The sequence below is a fragment of the Drosophila miranda genome, chromosome XR, assembly GCF_003369915.1.
Source record: "Drosophila miranda strain MSH22 chromosome XR, D.miranda_PacBio2.1, whole genome shotgun sequence".
NCBI lineage: Eukaryota > Metazoa > Arthropoda > Insecta > Diptera > Drosophilidae > Drosophila > Drosophila miranda.
In genome coordinates this window covers 30069558-30092311 of record NC_046674.1, presented here as the reverse complement: position 1 = coordinate 30092311, position 22754 = coordinate 30069558, and the positions used below count along the sequence as shown (strand labels likewise).

Genomic DNA, 22754 nt, shown 5'->3' with positions numbered 1-22754 from the left:
GAAAGAGCGATACTTTACCTCCTGCTTAATATATCATGGATTTTCCAGGACTGTGACTGCTACCGGGGGGCGTGGCACCACCACTCATGGTGTGCGATCACATTACGTCGTAATGCGCTTCCGTTTTCTTCTGTCCGCTCCTCCCCTCACCCACCTACTTTCGGTGCTAATGTGAGGCTGCGCAAAGGCGCCGCCACCGCCGCCACCGCCTCCATTCAGATTGATTTGGTATGTCGGGGAGGACCAGTCCCAATCTTCATTCCGAACTCAGGCCAATCCAAATCCCAGCCTGCAATTACACTTCCGCCCAAGAAAGATACAAGGAAAGACGTACACAAAAAACCGACAACGAAACGAAACTCGAACCCAACTTGAGATCTCCAGAGCTCCCCGCCATTCAGACTCTCTGTCTCTGTCTTTGAATCTAAGGCTCATTCACAGATCGAGAGCCCATTCCGTGGCCTATTCATTCATTCATTCATGTTGATTGCCACCTTTGGGCAGCCCTGCCTCTCCATCAGCCTCTCCACTCTCTCGGCCGCGCGCTGCCGTGGGGCAGCAGCAACAGACTCTGACTCTCTTGTGGCTCCAATGATTAGTCTGTGCTAATGAACAGGCGGCGGCAGCGGCTACCTAGCGCGCAAAAAAAAACACCAAACACCGAAGAAACCGAAAAAAGCGACTTAACGGAGGCCCCAAGACGGCAGCAGCAGGGCAGCAAGCAAACAGAAATCAAATCCAATTTATGTTTTCAACATTAATCATATTTTTTTTTTTGTTTTTTTGGGGCCCTCTATTCCGTGTAGCCGTAGCGTGAAATATTTTTATGCGCCGTTTTTACGGTTCCAAAGAGCAGAAAAACTCGAATTGGAATCGGAATTTGGAATCTGTGGGGGGAAAAACTCAATGGATCTTCCGCATGAGAAAAAGGTGTCAATGTCTAATTTTGTGATGCATTTTCTGTTTTCCTCATTATGAAAATTATAGAGTGGATCATCTGGGGGAGAACTGGATCAGTGGATCATTATTAATGGTGTGCGAGAGAATCGATACGATTGCTTTGGCCATGAGAAATCCCCACCAAAGAAAATTGAAAGATCTAAAGATATGATTTCCAATTTCATATTTCTTATGTGGAGTAAATTCAAGATTAGTTTTAAACATGTTTTATATGGGAAAAATCAACCTGTATTCCTTGTTTAATTAACAGATCAGACATTTTGATATTTCTATAGTTTTATCCCTGATGTCATGGGTCATTCTAAGTACAGGTCATTTCATTTCAAGTCGGTAGCAGCACAACGGTGATGCCAGTTACGAGAAGAAATGAAGGATAGATCTGTTCTGTGGAGGAGAACCACTTGAAAAGCAATTTTTGTTGAAATTTATTTTCCATTTATCGCTTTATTTATTCTTCTACCTTTTTACCCGACAGTGTGTGGCCCTGGACACCGGTTTGGGCCCTGATTCTGATTCTAGTTCTGCGTTCTATCTGCTTATGCGATTAGTGAGGTCTAAAGGAGGAGCTCTCCCATAAGATGACGATACTGTCGATGAGGATTGAGGATGGGACTGCGACTGCCACGATGATGATGATGATGATGCTGCTCTTGCTCTCCTCTCGTTGTGTGTTTATTATTGTTTGGACCCAGAGACCTTTTTGTTTGTATGCATTTTCGATGAATAAAAAACGAAGACGACCACGAAGGGAATCTGGTCTCAATGGGCGCACAACAGCATCCATGGGTCGAGGCACAACAATCGAAAGTAATAATGAAATCCCATCAACAGGCAGTAAAGAGAATGAGAAGCAGGAACAACAAAAGAGATGCGAGATGCCCGGGGACACGGACAGAGCCCTCTTCTGGCTAGTGCCCACCATTCTCCCATTCCCATTCTTATTTCCAATTCCTTTTTCGGTTTTGCAGCAGAATGAGAATGAAGGAACGACGGACGTCTCGGACGACACTTGCCTTGATTTTTATTATGGCTCTGGTCTCAGGGCTTTTCCTTCCCCTTACATTTTTCTGCCTTTTGATTTATTGTTAGCCGGAAAGAGCGAGCCATGTTCTGGCTCCATGGGATCTCTCTGGGAGTGCGATCTCGGGTCGGGTTCGGCTTTTTCAAGTGAAATTTCAAGAAAAGGTAAGGTACGTGGTGTCACTCTCTCTCTTTCTGCATAAGAAATTCGTTGAATATTGGGAAATGACGTTTATTCGGTGTACAAATTTATCATAAGCTAAGGAACATAGTTCACTACGAATAAAACGAACACAGACCATTCGTCACAACCGATTCTAGTATTTTTGCAATCAATGATATCAACTTATGTTCAAATAGCTTTCAAAACTTTTTATTTTTTTGTAAAATTGATTGGAGGTATTGGGAGAATATTTGAATGTACTGACAAGAAATATTTTAGAAATTATCTGGTTGTTTTTTTTTCAATTAAATCGAAAATGGCTAGCCACACGGGAACGTTCGGAATGAACATCTTAATTGAAGAACCATTCGTATCATTCACGAATTAGAATGTGCTTACCTTCTGTCTGACATACCTTTCTAGATCTTATTCTTGTTGCCTGTTGCATACAAGAATGTGCGTGTCTCTCACCAAACAACTAGTTATGCTCTCTCTCTCTCTCTGTCTCTTTCTAGTTTCTATTCTTGTAGACAGTTCATTAGTGCCATCAACAAGTTGGGTGGGGGACATAAAGGATGATGGGACCTAACCCTACCCCATGCTTCCCACATACCCTAGTTACCGCACCAACAACAACTACAACAGCTGGGAGGCAGCTTTCCCATTGCAGGAGGAGGTTTGTGTCCCAGCTAAAGTCCGATGTGCAACATGCAACATGCAACACTTGTTCGATGACCCAGAAAGTAACGGCGATTGACGACTGGTGGGGACAGTGGCCATTCGCCAAACTGGTGAGCCGCCCACCCAAAAAAGGACATAACCACATGACTATCAATGCAGCGAGGAGGAGAAGGAGGGGATGGGGGATAGTTGTCAACTGGAATCGATCGATATGGCTCTGACATTTATGGACAGCGCTGACCAGATGAACTACTTTCAAGCTACTTGCAACGCGAAGCAGGCAGTCAATATACCGTTAAAAAGTCGCGACACTCACCTGTGCAATTGGAGAAGGGAGGCGGAGGCGGCCCGATTCCGAAGGGCAATCGTCGATTGAATCCGAGAATCCGCAGTCAAACGGTAAATATTTTGATCACTTTTAAGGGCATTTTTGCCATTTTTTCCCACAGAAGACGAAAGACGACGAAGACTGCAACCCAAATACTCGTAAATAAAATAAACCTATTAAAGATTTTATGGCATTTTTAAAGCCTTTACAAAAACAGACACTGAACCGCAATTTTTTGTTTGTTTTTGGGTGTAAATTCGAATTTTATGTGGTTCTCTTGATCAATAGGCACATCCGCTGATCTGATGTTAGGAACTGAACGGATCCGATGATCTATAGGCGACCGATCGATTAGATTCACGCTGCTCTTCGGTGTCTCGTCTCTCTCCGTTTGTCGTTGGTTTATCGAATGAATGATGTGAATATAATTTATTGTTATTATATGTTTGGATTTGTTTTTGGATTTTTTTTGCCGGTTGCCGTTCTACGTGTTTGGCCGTTTTAAAAATAAACAATCTCTTGGCACACGCACTTTTTCTCGCTCCACGATTTATTTTGAGAATTTTCTTTGATTTTTCACTATATTTGATCCCTCTATCTCTCTCTGGCCGGAACTTGCATTCGTTACTGTTAATTGTATTAACAACAAACAAACAAAAAAGTAATAACAAAATAAAACTCGGCTCTGATGGGAAAACCAATTTACACTCACGGTAGCAGTAGGCTTTCGAAAGGGGATAAGCAAACACGATTTGGGAAGGCGCCAAAGCAAAAGCAGGTTTGCTCCACTCTTCTCTCGCACCCGACACGTCTGAACTGCTTGACGGCACGAAGTTGAGTGTGTGCCTCGGAGACGACCGAGACGGCCAGCAGTCGGTCGGGTTGAGCATGTCCGAGTGCAGAGCCGAAGCGACGATTGGGAAGCTGCCCTCGCTTGCCTGCAGTGTGCGGAGTATCGATCGGGTCTGATCCTCCCACTGGTCGGATTCCTGTTTCCTGTTCCCCACCCCACACCGTTCCACCACCCAACACGTGCCAAATTATTGTTGTTTTGATACCCTTTTGCAGTGGTATAATGATTTAGTGGAGCTGTTTGAAAAAAATTTATTATTTGCCCCTCTCTCCAGTACTCCAGGCAACCACGCCAAACACCTCTCGAAAAGAAAAACACATTTCTAATTATTGTGGATTTCGATTTTTAATAAACATATATGTTCTTTTATTTTTTTGTTTTGCCTGCTTATGCGCTCTTCCACTCCCACTGTGTGTTTCGTTCGTTTTTACATGCATCTGCACAGTGGGTGTTGCGGCACTATCATTATTCGGTATATGATATATGTATGTATGTATGATGGGGGCTGGCTGCATATTTATTTCACGAATTTCCAATTCCATTTTTTCATCGAATGTTAATTTAAAAACATTTTACACTGGGGTTTTACATAGGAAAAAAAAACATACTTCATCATAATAATAATATATAAACTATCATTATAATAATTAAAATGCTTCTGCTATTGAGCATATCCTTTTTGTTGCTTATTGCCTGTTCTTTCGTTACTTTTGCAGCATTTTTTCAGTAGTTTTTCTGGATTTTCTGTTGGCTAGTATGCGGTTTTTTCTTTTTGTAGAGTTAGTTAGGCCTTAAACTTTATATATTGTTGTTATTATTGTTTCTGTTTCGTTTCGGTTATCGTGTCGTCTCACTTCTTCATATGGCTGTTTTTTTTGTGATATTTCATTCTTATCGTTTCCTTTCTGAAATATTTAACTTAGACTTAGGGATCGAAGAAGCAATCGTAGTTTTGAAGTTCGACACACACAGAGCATATCGTAATTGTTATTTTTTCTTCCGCGTATCGTTTGTACGATATACAATATTAAAATTGGGGTTCCTTTTGTTTGTTAATTAATTAAAAAGCTAATTTCGGTTGCTGGTTTGCGTGTTGTGTGGGCGTATCGCCTAGACAACTGGCGGTTCGGTGCCTCCCAAGGATTCATCGTTACTAAAAGACGAAACAATAAAAGAAAAAATAATATAAAAATAAAGTAATTCAAAAAGAATATTAAGGTAATAATCAATTTAAAAAAACTATAAAAAATCGATAAATTGATAATAGAATGAAAAAGGAACAAGGGACTGTTTTAATGTTAAAAATCCGTTTTCAACTTTTGTCGAAAAAACTAAAAAGGAACGATAATTAATCGAGGGAGATAACGAAAAATGATATATGATTAAAAAAAGAATAATTGGAAAGTAGCACGATAAATAATTGATTATTATCGAATTAGGGTTCTAAACACCCAGCAGCACACTCAGAGACCCTGTGACGAAAGGGGAGGTATTTGAGGATCGTTTGAGCAGGGTAAAATCCTCATCAACATGTCATTTCAAACTTATTCAATATTTTATCTTAATGTTTCTCTTGTAGGTAGGTTTGTATATTGCGTTTCAGCACTGTAGGTGTTATTTGGAATTGCGTCTTACAGTGCTGAAACGCATTGTATTTGTAGCAATACTCATTGCGCATGCTTTGTATTCTGTATATTATTTATAGCTATGGTCACAAAGCAGTTCCTAGTTCGACTATACTAAGTCCTAATTATCGGATTGGATAGTAGTTCATAGTAGTAGGATCCGTAATCGTGGTGTGTTGTATTTCCTATATACATATATGGCGTATGCCCTATTATATTTATGACTTCCTATCTATCTACCTGTTGCATAGTCTATATGATATATATTCCGTAATTCAGCGGTATATATTAAGATATAGTTTACGATTAGTAGCATTGTAGAGTGTGGTTGGTGTGTGTGCCCTGAGCTTGGCTGTAAGTCGAGGACAATCCAAATAGGAGGATTAGCTTTTCAACAATACTCGTACTGAATGTATGTATGTATATTCCATTTGGTGCTAACTACATGTCTAAAAAAAATCAAAAAAAAAAGTTCCATCGTATCCTCTAGGCTTCTTCCTAGTCCGTTAGTCCTAGCTTATCCGTTATTAAAGTTTACATATGTGGCTGATTTTTGATATACTTTGTATAATATAACATGATATTTTTGTAATGATATGGCACGATAATTTCAATTGTAAAACTCTTCAGATAGTTTTTAGATATAAGGGTGGCACTCCCTATAGCAATAAACAATACACCATATCGATTACTGTTTCGACTACGGATTCGATTCTACTTTTTGGTCTACACTAAAACAGCTTTTTGTGGTTCGAAGCTTAGCTTGGGGCCGGCAGCAGACACAAAATGATAGCTGCCAGCGATAACGATAACACATATGAGTATTGATAGACATGCGCCGAATTCGATGGCAGCTGGCCTAGATTGGGCCGCGGATAGATGATGTGCACTGGCGGCGGCTGATCCAGCTCATCGAAGAAGCTCGGATCGCTGGTATCGAACTCGTGATAGACGAGGCTCGAGGGATTCCAAACACTGAGTTTGGCGTAAGTGGTATTTGTATTTGTAGTTGTATTGTTAAGTTAATTGTAGTATCTTTACAGGATATTATTATGGGACAGGAGAAAACTACTTACACTGGACAGGTGTCCACATTGACGGCATTGACGCCGGCTTGGCCCAGATTGATCTGACCCACGGCATCACCCTCAACCACCACGATGCAGCCGACAAAGTTGTGCGTGTGACGTCCGCCCGTGAATTGTGAAATGTCCGGAATGCCACCTGGAATGGGATTGGGGAGAATTGGTGGACCTTTAAGGATTACGGATTACGGCTTCTTACCTATGAACACATTGCCCGGCAGTTTCATCTCCTTCTTGCCGGTGGGTCGCGTCTCACCCGAATGCGATATGCGATCGACCTCAAGAATGGCCGTGTTTTCCACTCGCTTCACAAGCACAATATGCCGCTGGCCATCGTCCACGCGGGTGTCACTGTTCTTGATCACCGTCTCCTCACCGTTCAAACGCAGCGAGTACTCCACATAGCCATCAACAACGGCCAAGGCGATAAAGTCCTGACCCACATACTCTTCGCCGGCCACCTGTCCCCACCAGAGCAGCAGCCCATTCGGTTTGCTCGTGGAGAATACCATGGCGGCGGAGGTGAACACCTGCTCCACGGCGGCATCAAATTGATTGCGATTGATCTCCAGGTAACCATGGCCTCGGAACGAGGCATTGAAGCCCACTTGGATGTCTGTTGATTGGGAAATAGAGATCAAAGATCAGAAATGGAGTACAGAATGATGGGTGGCTGATCTTCCAACTTACGTTCTTGGCAATGCTTGCCGCTGTAGCCCAAGGGGCAGGAGCAGAGCGCCTGGTTCTCCGCTTCGATGCAGCTGCCACCGTTCTCGCAGGGATCGCTGGCACACGGCGCCATGTTGTAGGGCTGCAGTTGCTCCTCCTGATTGCTGGTTGCATCTGGCAATGGAGCCGTTGGGACCACAGCGGGAGCCACTGGCACCTCGCTATCGCCCTCAGCCTCGCCGTCTCCGCCATCTCCGCCACCGATCTCATTGAGTTCGCCGCAATTCTGGACATTGGCCGCATCCTTGATGTCCGCCAATAGCTGAATGGAGCGCTGCGAGTCGTATAGCTTCGAAATGCACCCATCGAAGCCATCCGTGATGTTCACGTCTCGGTTGATCTTCACCGAGGCCCGATCATAGCCGCCCACATACAGAGGCGTCTTCAACGACAATGTGCGCGCCGTTCCCGAGGCCTTGGCTCGCTGTTCTTGTCCCTCGCCTACTCGCAGTATGCTTTCGCCCTGGCGCCGCAGCACTTCAATGCGCGTCCATCGGTGCAGGGGCAGGGGCTCCGCAGAGCGCACAACGACTGGACGCAGTCGTGCCGCCGTATTGATCAGCAGTTCCACATGGCCCTCGCGCAGCACCAGCGCCAGATAGTCGCCGCTGGGGAGCTTGGACTCTGCCGCATAGAGGAGCACGGAGTCACGTAGGCTCGAGGGCCGCACGGACAAAGTGATGTTCACACGTGTGACACGGGGGGTTCTATAAATCAGGATGGAGTGTGCCATAAAGATTGATTCAGATTCCATAGCTGTCGGATTACTCACCCGTAGGCTGCATAGCTGTTCCGCTTAAAGTTGAGGCTCTGCTCGTTGAGGTGCTCGATGTACTGGCATCTGTCGCCGGTGCGGTTCAGGGGACATAAGCACTCCATGTCCAGGTCGGTGTTCTCGCAGCGTCCGGCTCCGCAAACGCCTGGGGTACACTGGGTGCCGGAAACGGCACAGTTGCGGCCGGTCCAGCCCTGCTGGCAGACGCAGGAGTAGGCCACCTCCGTCTGGCTCTCCAGACAGATGCCGCCGTTGGAGCAGGGGCTTTGGGCACAGGGCTGGCAGCTAGTGATGCCCTCCTTGAACTTGGCCTCGCGCATTAGCTCGACGGTGCGGCTCTGCAGGGTCAGGCGGCTGATGCAGCCAACGAAGCCCGTCTGCTGGGTGACCGCGTCTGCGGGCAGCAGCTCCCAGCTGGGAACGCCACCGATGTACAGGTCTTCGATGAGATCCAGCGGTGGGACTTGCGATAGTGTGGGGAAGGCCACTGGGTGCTGTTCGTCCACCTGCATGTAACCATCCCGCCTGGAGCGGTGCACGCGCACCGTGTGCCACTCGTTCAGCTGCAGTGGCTCTTCGGCTCGAATGAGCATCGGCTTGCCACCGAAATCGAAGCGGAACTCCGCGTAGCGGTCCTTCAGCGAGAGGGCTATGTAGTCGCCAGTGCCGCGAGTCTGTCCGTTGAATAGCAGCAGTCCGTCGTCGCCCTCCGGTCGGAAGGTGATCTCAAAGTTGAGCTTGAACGAGGAGTCCGGTAGCGTGGGGAAGCTCATATAGCTGCGCGGGGCCTGATGGAAGTGTGGAATGGCTCCGGTCACCACCAGTATGCTGGGATAATCCACGGACTCTCCATCTCCGTACAATGCCGTGCAGATGTAGGTGCCAGCATCGTTGGCCTGCAGATCCTCTAGCGAGAGTTTTTCCTGAGAGAGAGGGAAAGAAAGTGTAACGAGATGGAGAGGGATGGGTGCTGGCTGGACTTACGCCTAGCAGGGATCGTCCTGGCTGGAGCTGTCCGTACTGTCGGGACCAGCGGTAGCTGGGCTGGCGGCTAGTGTCCGCTCCGCACTGCAGCTTGGCATCGGCCCCCACCTTCGAGTGGACTATCTTGGAGCGCTTGAGCTCATGGGGCTGTTGTTCGATGGTCAGCTCGTAGCTGGTGGTATACAGATCGCCCTCATCCGTCCGGCATTTGCATACATATTGACCAGCATCGGCGACAGTCACATCAGTCATCACCAGGCGGTTGCCGACTTGCTGCAAGGGTTATTTATGGATTAGAATCTACAGAAAGATCAGAGATTCGTTGATGTGATGCTCACCTGAACGTTGGGGCTGAGGGGCTGGCTGTCGGCCCGCTCCCAAACCACATCCGTGTAGCTATTGTCTGAAGAGTAGCACTCCACTTCGGTGGACTCACCCGCTCGCAGATTCGATGATTGTTGGTCCAGCTTTAGGCTGTAGTCCCGCGAACGGCCCGGCGTTTTGGCCGGTGGCAGGTAGGCGGGACGGTACGAAGCCGGCGGAGGCGTTACTGGAACCACTGGAAGACCCGCTGCAACGTGCCCACGGAGACACACCAATACGGAGACAGCACAAGGACAAAGACAGCAACCAGATCGGAATCGGTCGATCGATCGGGTCGGCGCGTAACGTTCACAATTTCAGCGACAATTCACAAAAGGTGTGCAATGGTGCATGTATGTGTGTGTATACAGGTGTGTGTGTGTGTGAGTGTATTGGTGTATTTTTGTGTGTAATCGTGGAAAATGGATATAAGAATGGGTAAAAAATACACAGAGAGAGAGAGAGAGATAAAAAAGTTAGCAAAATTTACATGTCAAGAAAATGGCAGTTTAAACAGTAAAGTAGACGATAATTATCGAACGATAAATCAATCAATAAATCAATATAGTCCATGAGAATTATTTTTTGTTTGAGTAGTTTGCATTTTGTATATTTAATTATCGATTTCATTGCTTAAATTTCATACACATGGATAGTTATCGATAATATTTAAATTAAACGATAACTGTTGCATAGCCACCAGACATACATACAAAATGAATAATGACCACAAACCTTCATGTGATCAATCACTTTACATATCAATCGATGGCATTGTTTGATCAAATTTTGATAAATATCGATAATATGTAAATGAAACGGTTCATATTCAATGACGATCAGATGTGCATAAGTACATATGTATATCAATACTCATGGTATGAATGATCATGTCATTCGTCATTCGTTTAATCGATTTCTTAACACATTTTCAAAAACGATCAGACATATGCACATCGATTCTCATGGTATGAATGAGCATGGATTGTTCGATTAATCGTTCGATTCATATCGTACTTTGGTTTGTTTTAGTCGTTTTGTTTTTTTGGAATTTGGCTTCCTAGTTAGACAATACAGAGATATGGCTTACATATACATATACACATACATATGCATATACATATATATATACATATATATGTATATACATATGCATATACATATACATATACATATATTTACATATACATATACATATACGTATACATATACATATACATATACATATACATATACATATACATATACATATACATATACATATACATATACATATGCATATGCATATGCATATACGTAAGTATGTATAGAGAGAGAGAGAGCAACAGAGAAGGGACTAGGTGGAGTGTGGTGTGGTCATGGATACTACTATGTGTATAGAGAGAGCTACGATTACTCGAATACTGCTACGGATTGAATCACACAGAATACGATTACATATGTGGTTGGGTGGGAGGGCTGGGGTTACAGATGTTTAGATATCGATAGATATGTAAATTGAATGGTCGGATTGTTGATTATCGGAATACATTTTGATCGAATACTCATACTATAATTTTGATTTGGGTTACCACTAAAATTTTGAAAACGTTTTCTGTTTTGGTGGTTTCATCACAAAAATACGAGGTACAGATACATACATACATATATAAAATATTTCGTTAATTTTACAAATGTCCATTGCTTAACTATCGTTTATCGAATGTGTCTAATGTGCATGTTTGTGTGTGTGTATGACGTACTATTTACAATAATTTCGTAGTTCACGGGGTTATTCAGAAAGCTCTATTTGTATATTTTTTGGAGTGTGTGTGTTGTTAGTAACAGTAACCCTTATCGGCCAGCCACATGCAAATTAATCGATGACAACAAGACATAAGAATCGATTATGCTTAGCCGATGTATACCACTTGTTAGGGCGAACTCGGAACCTTTTAGATGTTTGGTCTTCTTAAAAGCTGCAAACGTTTAAGTATTCTGAAATCGATTTGTTATCGATAGGTTATTGTTATGTCTTAAGCCTCCAGAAACCCATTGCGAGTGCGTGCCAGTTCTGCTTTTTGCTGCGTATTGTTGCTGTGGTGCTGTTGGGGATCGGAGTTCAATCAGAATCTGAATCCTTAGCCGATGTATACCACTTGTTAGGGCGAACTCGGAACCTTTTAGATGTTTGGTCTTCTTAAAAGCTGCAAACGTTTAAGTATTCTGAAATCGATTTGTTATCGATAGGTTATTGTTATGTCTTAAGCCTCCAGAAACCCATTGCGAGTGCGTGCCAGTTCTGCTTTTTGCTGCGTATTGTTGCTGTGGTGCTGTTGGGGATCGGAGTTCAATCAGAATCTGAATCCGAATCCATGTCCAAACGTTGAGTTCAAGTTTTGTGCACCCACGAACAGAGAATTGTTAGATAGCCACAGGAAAGTCAGGGGATAGTCAGACGGGGATTGATAGATAAAGTAGCAGTAGTAGTAGAGGAAAAGGGGATGGGGAATTGGTAAAGATAAAGATTGGCAGAAAATGAAGACTGGACCAACCGAAGCTTCTCCTCAAAATCAGATGACGCTTCTGCAGCCGTCGTTTTCCGATTAGATGATCTTGCTGTTCCCCGTCCATCTTCTGGCTTTTCTTCCAGCGCTTAAGGCTGCCCGACCCCGATCCAGATCCTGAGTTCGATGACGACTTCCCTGGCTTGCCGGCAGTTGCTATGCAGTTGAACTCGTCCGAGTGGTCCAGGCAGTCGTAGATGCCATCGCACACCATGCCCGTCTTGATGCAGGTGTGCGGATGCGAGACGCATTTGAAGTCGCTCGGCTGACACGCGTACGAGATGATGGGGGGACGGATGGTGCCGCCAGGACCTAGCGGCTTGATGGATGACCCCTTGTTGCTCTTGAAGTCTGTGATGGCGCGGTATTTTTGCATTTTTCGATTTTGATCGATATTTATCGATTTTATTTTGTTTTTATTTGTGGTATTTTCCAATTTAAAATGCATGGAAATAGACGATTAGAAATGTATGCAGCCGCCTCGAAGCCCATGGAAGTTAGTAGGCACCGACTCGCACCGATCATATATGTATTTAGGAGTACGCCCACTAGCCTACGAACTAGAAGGTAGGTACTACATTTATCGTAAGCCATGCATGCTCTAAATTGTTATCGGCCATCGACCAGGGATGGGTGTGATCGCTATCGCTATCGAACTACTCGTAAGTGCTGGGGAAGTATCTTCAAACGATTGTTTTTTTGGTATTACTTTTTTTTTATAAAACTTCTATGGCTCTAAGGTTAGGCAGTATGTAATACAGATTGATAGATCATTTTGGATTAATAATACAATACAAATTAAAATAAAACAAACAGAAAAATAAAAAAAATAAGAGGCGAACAAAATATAACAAGTAAAAATAAAAAATACAAAAATAATAATGGAGGACTGTTCTTTTTTCATAGATTAGATTTGATTGGGCGGCAGTAGCGGTAACACACCTGCAGCACATATATAGAAAACCACGCAGGGCATGTCTTTCACACTCTGCCCGACCTTGTATTGATATGGGGCTCCTATGGGTTGTAGAGTTGTAGCAGTTGATTGATAGATACGATTGATTGTTGCAGTTGCATGCCATACCATAAGATTTGTTTGTGTTTTGTTTGTGTGTGTTTTGTTTCAGAGGATCAGCAAAAGCGCACATATCATATATCATAAAGATCATTTTAGGTCAAAGGTAAATGTGAGAGTATTTTTTTTTTTTTAGCAAGCGCACATGTGGAAAGTGGAAGAGAGAGAGAGAGAAAAAGCGTGTGTGAGAGAGAGAGAAAGAGAAATAAATATGAAATTAATAAAAAGTGTTCCATTTGTTGCCCGACGACATTCAAGAGATATTCTACGCTAATGAATACTTGTATTTATATTTGCCCTGCATTCAAAATACTTCTTATTTTCTCTGGTTGTTTGACTGATTTGATCTAAACTCATAACAATAAAACTTTGGTGATATTAGTCGATATTATTTACAATTGATTTTTTGTGCTTTTTCGATTTCGATTTTTATCGTAACTTTTTTATATATTGTTTTGTTTCTTCTGGTTGTGCAGGTGCAACTTCTGTGAGGATAGGAAGAGATTAGAAAATAAAGAGAGAGCGAAGGTCTAATGGATAGATAGAACCAAAGATTAAAGAACGCATAGATGACGTATATGATTCCGACTCATTCGAACGATTTGGATATGAGGAATGGCAACACCATGAAGTCTAACGAAGAGAATGAGAGCGTAAGCCGTTCATGAGCCATCTGAATACGTGTGCGCATGGCACATCTCGAACGTCTTCCTATGACATAGTTGTCATGGCCCGACAGCCAAGGAATTCAGTATATTCCTATCAATATTGGAACCCGTCCTAGAAATTTGTTCCTTTTATGAGATACATCATCTATATGATCAATAACCTTTGATAGAACATAGCGAGAGAGAGAGAGAGATGTTTATACATGGATTGAGAGAAATGAAGATAAGGCGATAAAGATTGGGAAAAATAAAGGCAAAAAAGAAAAAGATATATAGTGTGTGCAGTGCTTATATTTTTGATCATTTACAGTACCTATTCCTTGATTCATACATACATAAATTAATACACAAAAAACACAAACAAACAAATGACCACCGATAAACCACTAGAAAATTATAGTATATTACGGTAAACAAAGAGAGACCATCACCAAGGGGGCCACAGGACATCCAAAGTGAAAGTAACATCCGATGATACAACCGACACCAAATAACAGATTCAAATATTAATAAAGCAGAAATAAACGTCTAGCCCCGGTACTCCGAGGCTTCAAGAGCCCATGCAGACCTGTCCAGTAGTTTCTATGGTTAATTGGAGTCTTATGTTCTTCTATTGAAAATAAGTTGCCCTAGACGGGTGTTCGCCAAAGAAAGATCGAATGAGATCGAAGCTTATGGGAATTACTTTTGTGTGGAGTCAATTCATGGAATGGAAGTTCTATCCTGTCCTTGTGGATTGTCTGCAAGGGTGAAATTCCCTGTTTATATTGTTTGGGTCCCCAAGGAGAAACGCAGACCAACTAAGGGGCGGAGGAGCTGTTGATTGAAATCTGTTCGTACAGGTTATGTACATATATGTATGTATCTATATGTCTATGTATAATCCAAAAGATAATCATGGACGGACAATATGAGAACTTATATATGTATGTATAGTATAACCTTTGGCAAGGGCCTCTGCAAGGGCGTTGAATGGGTGAAATAAAAATAATATGTTACAAGTTTTTGTTTTTTGTTGGTTTGCTTCACACAATTTCTGCTGTGCAAGTAGTTATATTTTTTTTTGTATGTTAATATTATGTTTTTATTTAGCATTATTTAGTGGGGAGTTTGTGTTGGCTTAAGAGTAATGGTATCGTATTAGAAGTTGTGTTTTCTTGGCAGCCATTCTGGTAAGCTTAAGATTTATCAAGTTGTAAGAGTGTGTGTGTGTACATAGATTGGCAGATTTTGGCAGAACTTAATATTAGTTGTGTTTCAAACAAAAACAATTTGGAATATTTCAGAATTTAAATATCGGCTTTGCATGCAGTGAGTGCCAATATCCGTATGGCTCCATCACCAGAGAAAGAGAGAGATAGTGTGTGGGGGAGGGACTATCATTTTATATGTGTTGTATTTGCAATGATTGACTGACTGATTGATTGAGTGGTTCTGATTTTGATTTGATTTGGTTTGATTTGTTATATACAGAGTGTGCCCTTGGTACCTCTCCCAATTTTCGGGTATTTACAGAGTGTGTTCGTTTACCGCTTTGGTTTGGGTACTCTTTCAATTGTTTTTTAATGTTTACGTTTAACATATACGATTACATTGATGGGTAGGTTTTATAGAATATATATATAGTATTTACGAGAGAGTATTTTAATGGGGGAGAGAATTAGTAAAATCAGCGAACGAAAATCAAACCTGCTCAAACGCCCACAAAGCCTAACATCCTTAAGATTAACTTCTTCTTCATCATCTGATCTTTTGATTCCATTGTATGAATAATTTCGTTTTCGTTTTTTTTTTTTCGGATTTTCTTCTTATTCTCTTCGATATCGGATTGGATTTATGTTGAAAGTCTGAATGAGTCTATTACAATGCGAATACAACTGCAATTTGGGTTCCAATTGTTACAGACCTCTAATCTATAGATAGATTTTATATAGTGTTTTATCGGAGTAATCCCACTGGCTAGTGTTTATAGGGGTGTTTGGGGGGGGGGGGAGGCGCGGGCTGTATGGTAGGGTGGGTGTGAGAGTGTGTGTTTGTTTGTGTGTGGGTGAGAGACAGAGAGAGATATAAGAGATATTTGCTGGCTGTCTAATCGCATTTGTCGGACAGGACATCTGACTCTGGCTGTATGTGAGTGGGCCTCCGGCTCGAGGGGAGGGTGGCATGGCGTGGGCTGCTCCGTATCCCCATGGCTCTGAGTCACGGTTCAGCTGGAACAAAACCCGACCGACCCACCGCCCAGCTTCGGAGTCCCGAGTCCCGTATCCGACCCAACAGTGGGCACCCCAGGGGGCGATTACTCACGGTGTACTTGCAAATCGACGGCGGTGGCAGGCAGACGCTGCCCACTCGCATGATCGTAAACGTCGCAGATGTAGCGACCCGCATCCTGAGGCCGGAGCGTGGTCAGCACGAGGACCTGACTGTCACGACGGGCGCCATTCGGTAAGGGGCGGCCATCCTGGCGATACCATTCAAACTGCAACGGAAATGGGTGGGATCAATGTGGGGTGGATCCATGTGGTGTATCACTGTGGATCCCTTACCTGAAGGTTGCCGCGCTCTTCGCCGTGTACGGTGGCGCTGCAGCGCAACTGGATGTTCTCGCCCTCGCGACGCTGATGCACCTCGGATTGTGGCACCTGCTCATATTCGGTCGGTGGATTGACCACCACCTGGGCGGTCTTAGTGGTGTTGCCATAGTAATTGGTAGCCGTGCAGCGATAGCCGCCGGCATCGGCAGGTGCGATCGAGATGAAGCGCAGCATTTGGCCATCGATGCGCACAGATCTAATGAAAAAGATAAGGGATATTGATATTCCCCTATGGCTCTTTCGGGAGACACTTACCCTGACAGTGGTCGGTTATTGTCGGTGGCCCAGTGCACATCTTCTGGCTGGGCATTGGTCACTTCGCAATAGATCTCCACATTCTCGCCCGCATCGACACGCAGTGGAATCTTTGGCTGGAAGGTGATCTGTGGCAGCGGCAGCAGCACCAGTTCCCTTACCACATACGTAACCACATCGTTGTTATCGTACGCATTGCATCGGTACTGGCCGAGGTTCTGCTCATGCACATATATGATCACCAGGCTATTGCGCTCAGTGTAGGCATTCGAGGGCAGGGGGCGGCCATCGACACGCACCCAACGTGTGACATAGGGGCCAAGGTCGCATGTGAGGGTCACATTCTCGCCGATGTTGGTGCGTAAGCGTTGGGGCTGCCCTGGTCGGGAGGCTGGTGGCGGCGGGTAGTCGGTTTGGTAGGGTCCATGATCCACATCGCCATCATCTAAGGAAGAGGAAGAGAGTTTGCTGATAAGAATCTTCTTTCCAAGTCTCATTTCTTAATCTCTTACTATCACTGATGTCTCCGCGTTTCGGCTGAATATCCACTCGAACGCTGCGTTCATCATTGCCGGCCTCATTGACGCCCGAGCAGGTGTAGATGCCAGCATCGGAGAGGCTGACGCGATATATCTTCAGGTAGGCCGTATTGCTCACAAGATCACGATTCACGCCTAGACTGGTCTCTGTCTCGGGCTCTTGGCCCTTGGGGCTCCACTGGACACTGGGATTGGGATAGCCACTGGCTATGCACTCCAAATTCAGTTCGTCGCCGTCGGTAAGACGTATGATCTGTTGGTCGGGCTTAATGACAACCAATGGGGCCTCCACCACGCGCAGTGAGGCCGTACCAGAGGCCTTGCCGACCTGATTGTCGGCCCTGCACTCGTATGCCCCGGCATCGGCAATTTGAATGTCATCAATGCTGTTGGATTGGATCGAAGGAAGAAGATAAAATATTAATGATGAAGGCTTATTCGCGGAGGAGGAGGTGTCTCTACTCACACAACATAGCCGCGTCCCATCTCCTTGTGGCGCGGCGAGAGCGGTGTGCCATCGACGCGGACCCACTGCACTTGGGGCTCTGGTATGCCATTGGCACGACAATAGAGCGACGCCTGGGAGCCGACCGAGTGGGTCTGCAGGGATGGTGACTCGATCTTAACGCTCGGCCGCTCCCGGGCTGCAAACAAGTAAATGATGGTGGTTGCACCGATTAGTATTAGGATCAGACTGTGTGGACCTGTCTTATTACCAACTCCACTCTTGTGCACTTGCATGTCGAAATCACATTAGTTTATAATTGTGTTTCAAATAATAATAATCATAAGGTTAAGGGAATATTTGGGGGGCAGAAGACAAAGATAGGATGAGACAGAGCAAAGGAAATTGTTAGCTCTAGAATGCTAAGACCTCTGCGGTTTAGTATATTATATATTCCAGGAGAACAGCTCAAGGGTCAAAGATCAAGGGTATCCCGGTGCTGATAATGGATAATGGAGCTCTGAATGCAATCATGTATGCCTTATTTCTTAAATTACCTATAGAGTGGATTAGCATTCGAACGCGAATGAATTTGAATGAATTTGTGTGCATTTCTAATCAAATTTAAAAAACCGCAATTGTGTACTTTGCGTCCTTTCATAATTTTCTCTCTGCCTTTGCTATATCGGTATCCAGCACGTTTAATGAGTAGCAAAAAAAATTGGTTGACTTATAATAAACATTTGTATGAATCTTTTTACCTGAAGCTATATCGAGCCAAACTTACAATTTGTACCATTTTGTACATATGTATGTTTCTCCAATTTCAGACTTCAATTCTATAGTGGAATTAGTTCTCAACGAAATAAGCTACTAATCTTTTATTTGTATAAATAATTTCAAGGGTACAAACTCGTACATATTCTTGTATTCGCATTTTTAGAACAAGGATAGATAGTTCTCAAATGTCAAAAAGCCGAGTGAAACTGATGATAGTGCACAAAGTCACCAATTCGCGGCTTTTTTATTTTTCAAAAAGTCTTTGGTTGTATATGGCAAATTCTAAAGAAGAGAATCTGGTGCAAAGTACAAAATCACTGTCGCACAGTGTAATGATTCAGATCCACTCGAGTGGTTCGACTAAATCTGCTATACCAAAACCTTACTTCCTCATTCATTCGAACTTTTCTTGTAACAATGCCAATCAATTCATTCAAGAACATTGCAGATTGAGTGCGTTCTTTGCAAACCTCTACTATAGACGATTCATGAGAAGCATTTCTGATCTCTTTCTCATGCACTGGGGCTACCTTTGACCCACCGACCCCCACTAGTTGTAGAATGTATCACCAACAGTTCTATGACCTGACATGGACCCGTTTAAACTTACGTTCAATGTCGATATTTGTGCTGGACTGATCGGAGCCGTGTATGTTCTCGGCTATGCAGGAGTAAGGGCCCCGGTTCTCGGGCCGGGCATCGTAGATGCTCAGCACATTACCGCTGACATGGACATTGGTGGCCAGATGGTCGTGCACCTTGGTCCACTTGATCGAGGGATACGGAGTGCCGCTGGCCTCGCAGGTGATGCTGTAGTCGCGGCCCTGCTCGATGGTGATCAGCTCTTGAAGTCGCACAATCACGGGACTTGAACTGCATTGAGAAACAGATTGTGGATCAGAATGTGGTATCAGGATGGATGTGGATCACTCACCTATCATCGGTGGGTGGCAGATCGTGACGCTCGATGTAGACGCGAGCATCTTCGGTGTAGTTTCGATGGGTGCGCAGATCGTAGGCGCCACAGGTATAGGTACCCGAGTCACGGACACTGGAGTCGCGCACCTCGAGCACATTGCCGCTGACCATGATGTTGCGCTGACCGCTCAAGGGATAGCCATTGAGGGACCACTCGTAGTGCAGATTGGCGCCGCTGGTCGACTGACAGGTCAAGCGGAAGGTGTCGCCCTCTACTCCGTTGTACTCCTCCGGCTGGATGTAGACACGTTCGCGCGGAGGCGGCGATGGCGGGGCACTGCTCTGGACGTAGACGTGCACGTATTTCTCATCGCGATTGAGGCTGTTCTCCGCCTGGCAGCGGTACCGTCCTTCGTCAGACTTGCGTGGCGAGTCAAAGATCAAGTGGGTGCCATCGGTGCGAGTCTGGGCATCGGCCTGCCCGTCGATGCGTGTCCAGGTCACAGAAGGCGTGGGATTGCCCTCCACCTCGCAGTTGATCTCGTTCGGCTGGTACTCCTCAAAGGTAACATGGTTGGGCAGGTCCACAATTCGGGCCGGCGAGCGCTGGCCTTCCTCTGCAAAAGGGAAATCAGAAAGTCACTATCGTCTGAAATCAATCGAATGATTTTGTGGGGGATTTTTGGGGCATTCTTGAGGAGATTCTTAGATACCGTAGCGCGCCAACATTTCCTTGGCATATCCTTTAGGTAGAGCCGCAGTGTCAGAGAAGTGTCAATGATTAGCAAAGAGGGGGCAGCGCCACACTGGGAAGCGGTTTACTCACGTGATATGGTGACGGAGACGGTGTCCTGGTACACGTGCATTGTCTCGTTGTTTTCGGCATGGCAGACATAGATGCCGGAGTCGGTAATCTGCAGGTTGTACAAATGCAGAACTCCTCCCTCCACTTCGGAATCTTCGGGCAGACGGCTGTTCTGTTTGTACCAGCTGACGACCACGGGATCCTTTAACAGGAATAGGATTCAGAATAAGAAATCTATATTTTATAGTATTCCCTGGTGGATAATACTCACATTGTTCCATCGCATGTGACCGCTGCAGCTGAGTGTGAGAGATCCTCCTACGGGCACAATCGTGATCTGGGGCCTGGCTATCGACACAATGATCTGGGTGCGTCCATTATCTTCCGGCTCTTCCGGTTCCTGTTCGGGCTCGTTGCCTGTGTCTGTATGGGGATTGGGAATTGGGTTTCACAGGATAGGCACACCAATAGATTAGATATTTGAATACGAAGCTATTGAAAGTCGAGTTCCCACAATCTTAGTTCTTTTACGAGGGATGTTAGTGACATTTGGTTGCGGTTTAATCACGCATATTTTGTGGCTGGATATTCAGGGGGGAGTACCTATTCTATAATTTAGTTTTTATTGGGGGAAAGGTAAGCACCCGCTACAGAGGTGTAACTATGACAGAGATGGCCATCTCGGTTGGTGGGTTTTGGTGGTGGGGTTAGGTGACAGAAAAATCGTCAAAATTACTTGTATTTACTATACATAGGATCTTAAACGCACAGTATAGCGAGTAGTGAACGGAACCCAAACTCTGGTGCGTATATTAGGACCGACATATGTATGTAGGATGGAAGGTTAGTACATATATACATATATGCATATAAAGTAAAGTATAGCGACTAAAGTATTCGACTACTTGAGCGTGATTCTAGGCCGATCGTTGCTATGGTGGCTTCATGAATGCTCTGGCACACACACAAACAGAGAGAGAGTTACGAGAGTTACAAAAACTACATGGGGAGGTAAGAAAAAGTAAGACATATAGACTATCTAGTGCTACGTGGATTTTAGATCACCGAAAGATCAGATACTCGCTTGTAATTACAGCGAGAGTGGGAGTATTAGATACTCCTACATCAGCAGAGCGAGAGCACTAGAAACACGCTCATCATCTGAGTGAGAACATCAGATATTCGCTATTACTGTGAGCAAGATCATTAGATACTTGCTCATCTTCAGCTTTAAATACTTATACTTATACATCATCACAGCGAGATCATCAGTTACTCGCTCAAAATCAAAGCAAGATTATTACATACTCGCTCATCATCATTACGTGAACGAGAGAGCGCGAGCGAGTTCAAGAGCTACACAGCGAGTGAGATAGAACATATACTTAGGCATATACAAAGTTGACAGTCAGAGTGTGAAAGTGAGAGAGAGGAAGCTGGTTCTAACCCAAGAATACGACGAGTACAAGTACAATAATTGCAAAGTACTTCGGGGCTTGTGTTTAGGTCATAGATATAGTACGAGAACGAGTACAAGTAGTTAGCTTTGGTCTAAACATATATATTATATGTCTACACAAAAAACATAAATTATGTAGATATCTATGCACTATATAGACTAGAGGAGAGTATGTGCCATCTACAACAAGTATTTCGGATTATTTTCAGTACAATGTGACAAGTACGAATATTAGGCAAAAGAACAATAGAGTTTTTTGGTTGGTGTGTTTTTGCTTGTCTGATGGTTCAGTGGTTGGTTCTGTTGAATGGACTCTGCAGCGAACCTCTCAAGTGACAGCCGTATCGCAGCTTGGTTATATTTCCTATGATTCTGTTGCCTTTATATATCTGGAGGGTGTCATTGAACGAGATTGTCTCGTTAGGCGCAATATTGAACCGAAAGCCGCTGCAACAAAATCCCCTGCTTATATCACATATCTTGGGTGGTTCTTCGATAATGGGCGATGTGTCTAGAATGTGGATGGATGGGATGTTTTTTTTTTGTTGTGGTGATTTTTCAGTATTTCTGTTATACGAATTTCGAGTTTTCCAAAAGAATTTTACAAATATAATGCTCTTGATAGTCGATGGTCCGACTCTTAGATACCCAAAACTATTCAGATTGATTTTCTTTTATTTTTATTTATTCTTTAATCGTTAAGAGAATATATATTTGGGTAGATGTTTTATTTTTAGACTGTATTCAGTTTAAGAATTTACACAATCTATTTTATGTGTAGTTTGGTATCGCCGTTCGCAAAATGAACGATTTGATTTTGTACCAAAAAATGATTTCATAAAAATCGGTCGAACCGCTTAGGAAATTCTTATACATAAAATTTTATCTGTTCCCATTTTTCTTTACACTTTATACCCGATACTCGAAGAGTATATACTAAAGGGGTATATTAGATTTGCGGTGAAAGTAAGAGCTAGAGCTTTCGTATCTCCAAAATTGAGGATGCCACAGACTTTGATCTTTTGTGCGGACGGAAAGGAGAGGGGGAAAATTTTGAATTATACTTGTCACAGTGTGATATTATAGAAGTCTGGATACAACATT

At 44.0% G+C, this 22754-nt stretch overlaps 2 protein-coding genes across 24 annotated transcripts in view; both read right to left on the bottom strand.

Moving 5' to 3' along the window:
* LOC108152265 (interference hedgehog) overlaps positions 1-4043 on the bottom strand; it is a 31596-nt gene extending 27553 nt beyond the window's left edge. For 2 of the 5 annotated variants that reach the window (XM_033386604.1, XM_017281486.2), the window contains exon 1: positions 3141-3995. The gene's annotated coding sequence lies outside the window, so the exon portion shown is untranslated. Of the gene's footprint in view, positions 1-3140 lie in introns of all 5 variants that reach the window. The other 3 variants (XM_033386605.1, XM_033386606.1, XM_017281481.2) reach the window with 3 other exon arrangements.
* A 288-nt stretch (positions 4044-4331) lies between these two features.
* LOC108152129 (basement membrane-specific heparan sulfate proteoglycan core protein) overlaps positions 4332-22754 on the bottom strand; it is a 98435-nt gene continuing 80012 nt past the window's right edge. For 15 of the 19 annotated variants that reach the window (XM_033386146.1, XM_033386147.1, XM_033386150.1 and 12 more), the window contains 19 exons: positions 21976-22161; positions 20463-20614; positions 20213-20393; positions 19403-20003; positions 19079-19341; positions 17710-17887; positions 17217-17629; positions 16705-17149; positions 16402-16645; positions 16160-16334; positions 13055-13129; positions 12101-12463; positions 9542-9774; positions 9204-9476; positions 8217-9142; positions 7406-8151; positions 6915-7331; positions 6707-6854; positions 4332-5158 (listed from right to left, as the gene is read on the bottom strand). In XM_033386146.1, coding sequence (XP_033242037.1) covers positions 5116-5158; positions 6707-6854; positions 6915-7331; positions 7406-8151; positions 8217-9142; positions 9204-9476; positions 9542-9774; positions 12101-12463; positions 13055-13129; positions 16160-16334; positions 16402-16645; positions 16705-17149; positions 17217-17629; positions 17710-17887; positions 19079-19341; positions 19403-20003; positions 20213-20393; positions 20463-20614; positions 21976-22161 — 6062 coding nt within the window. In that variant the 3' untranslated portion in view covers positions 4332-5115. The remainder of the gene's footprint in view (positions 5159-6706; positions 6855-6914; positions 7332-7405; positions 8152-8216; positions 9143-9203; positions 9477-9541; positions 9775-12100; positions 12464-13054; positions 13130-16159; positions 16335-16401; positions 16646-16704; positions 17150-17216; positions 17630-17709; positions 17888-19078; positions 19342-19402; positions 20004-20212; positions 20394-20462; positions 20615-21975; positions 22162-22754) is intronic. The other 4 variants (XM_033386163.1, XM_033386153.1, XM_033386148.1 and 1 more) reach the window with 4 other exon arrangements.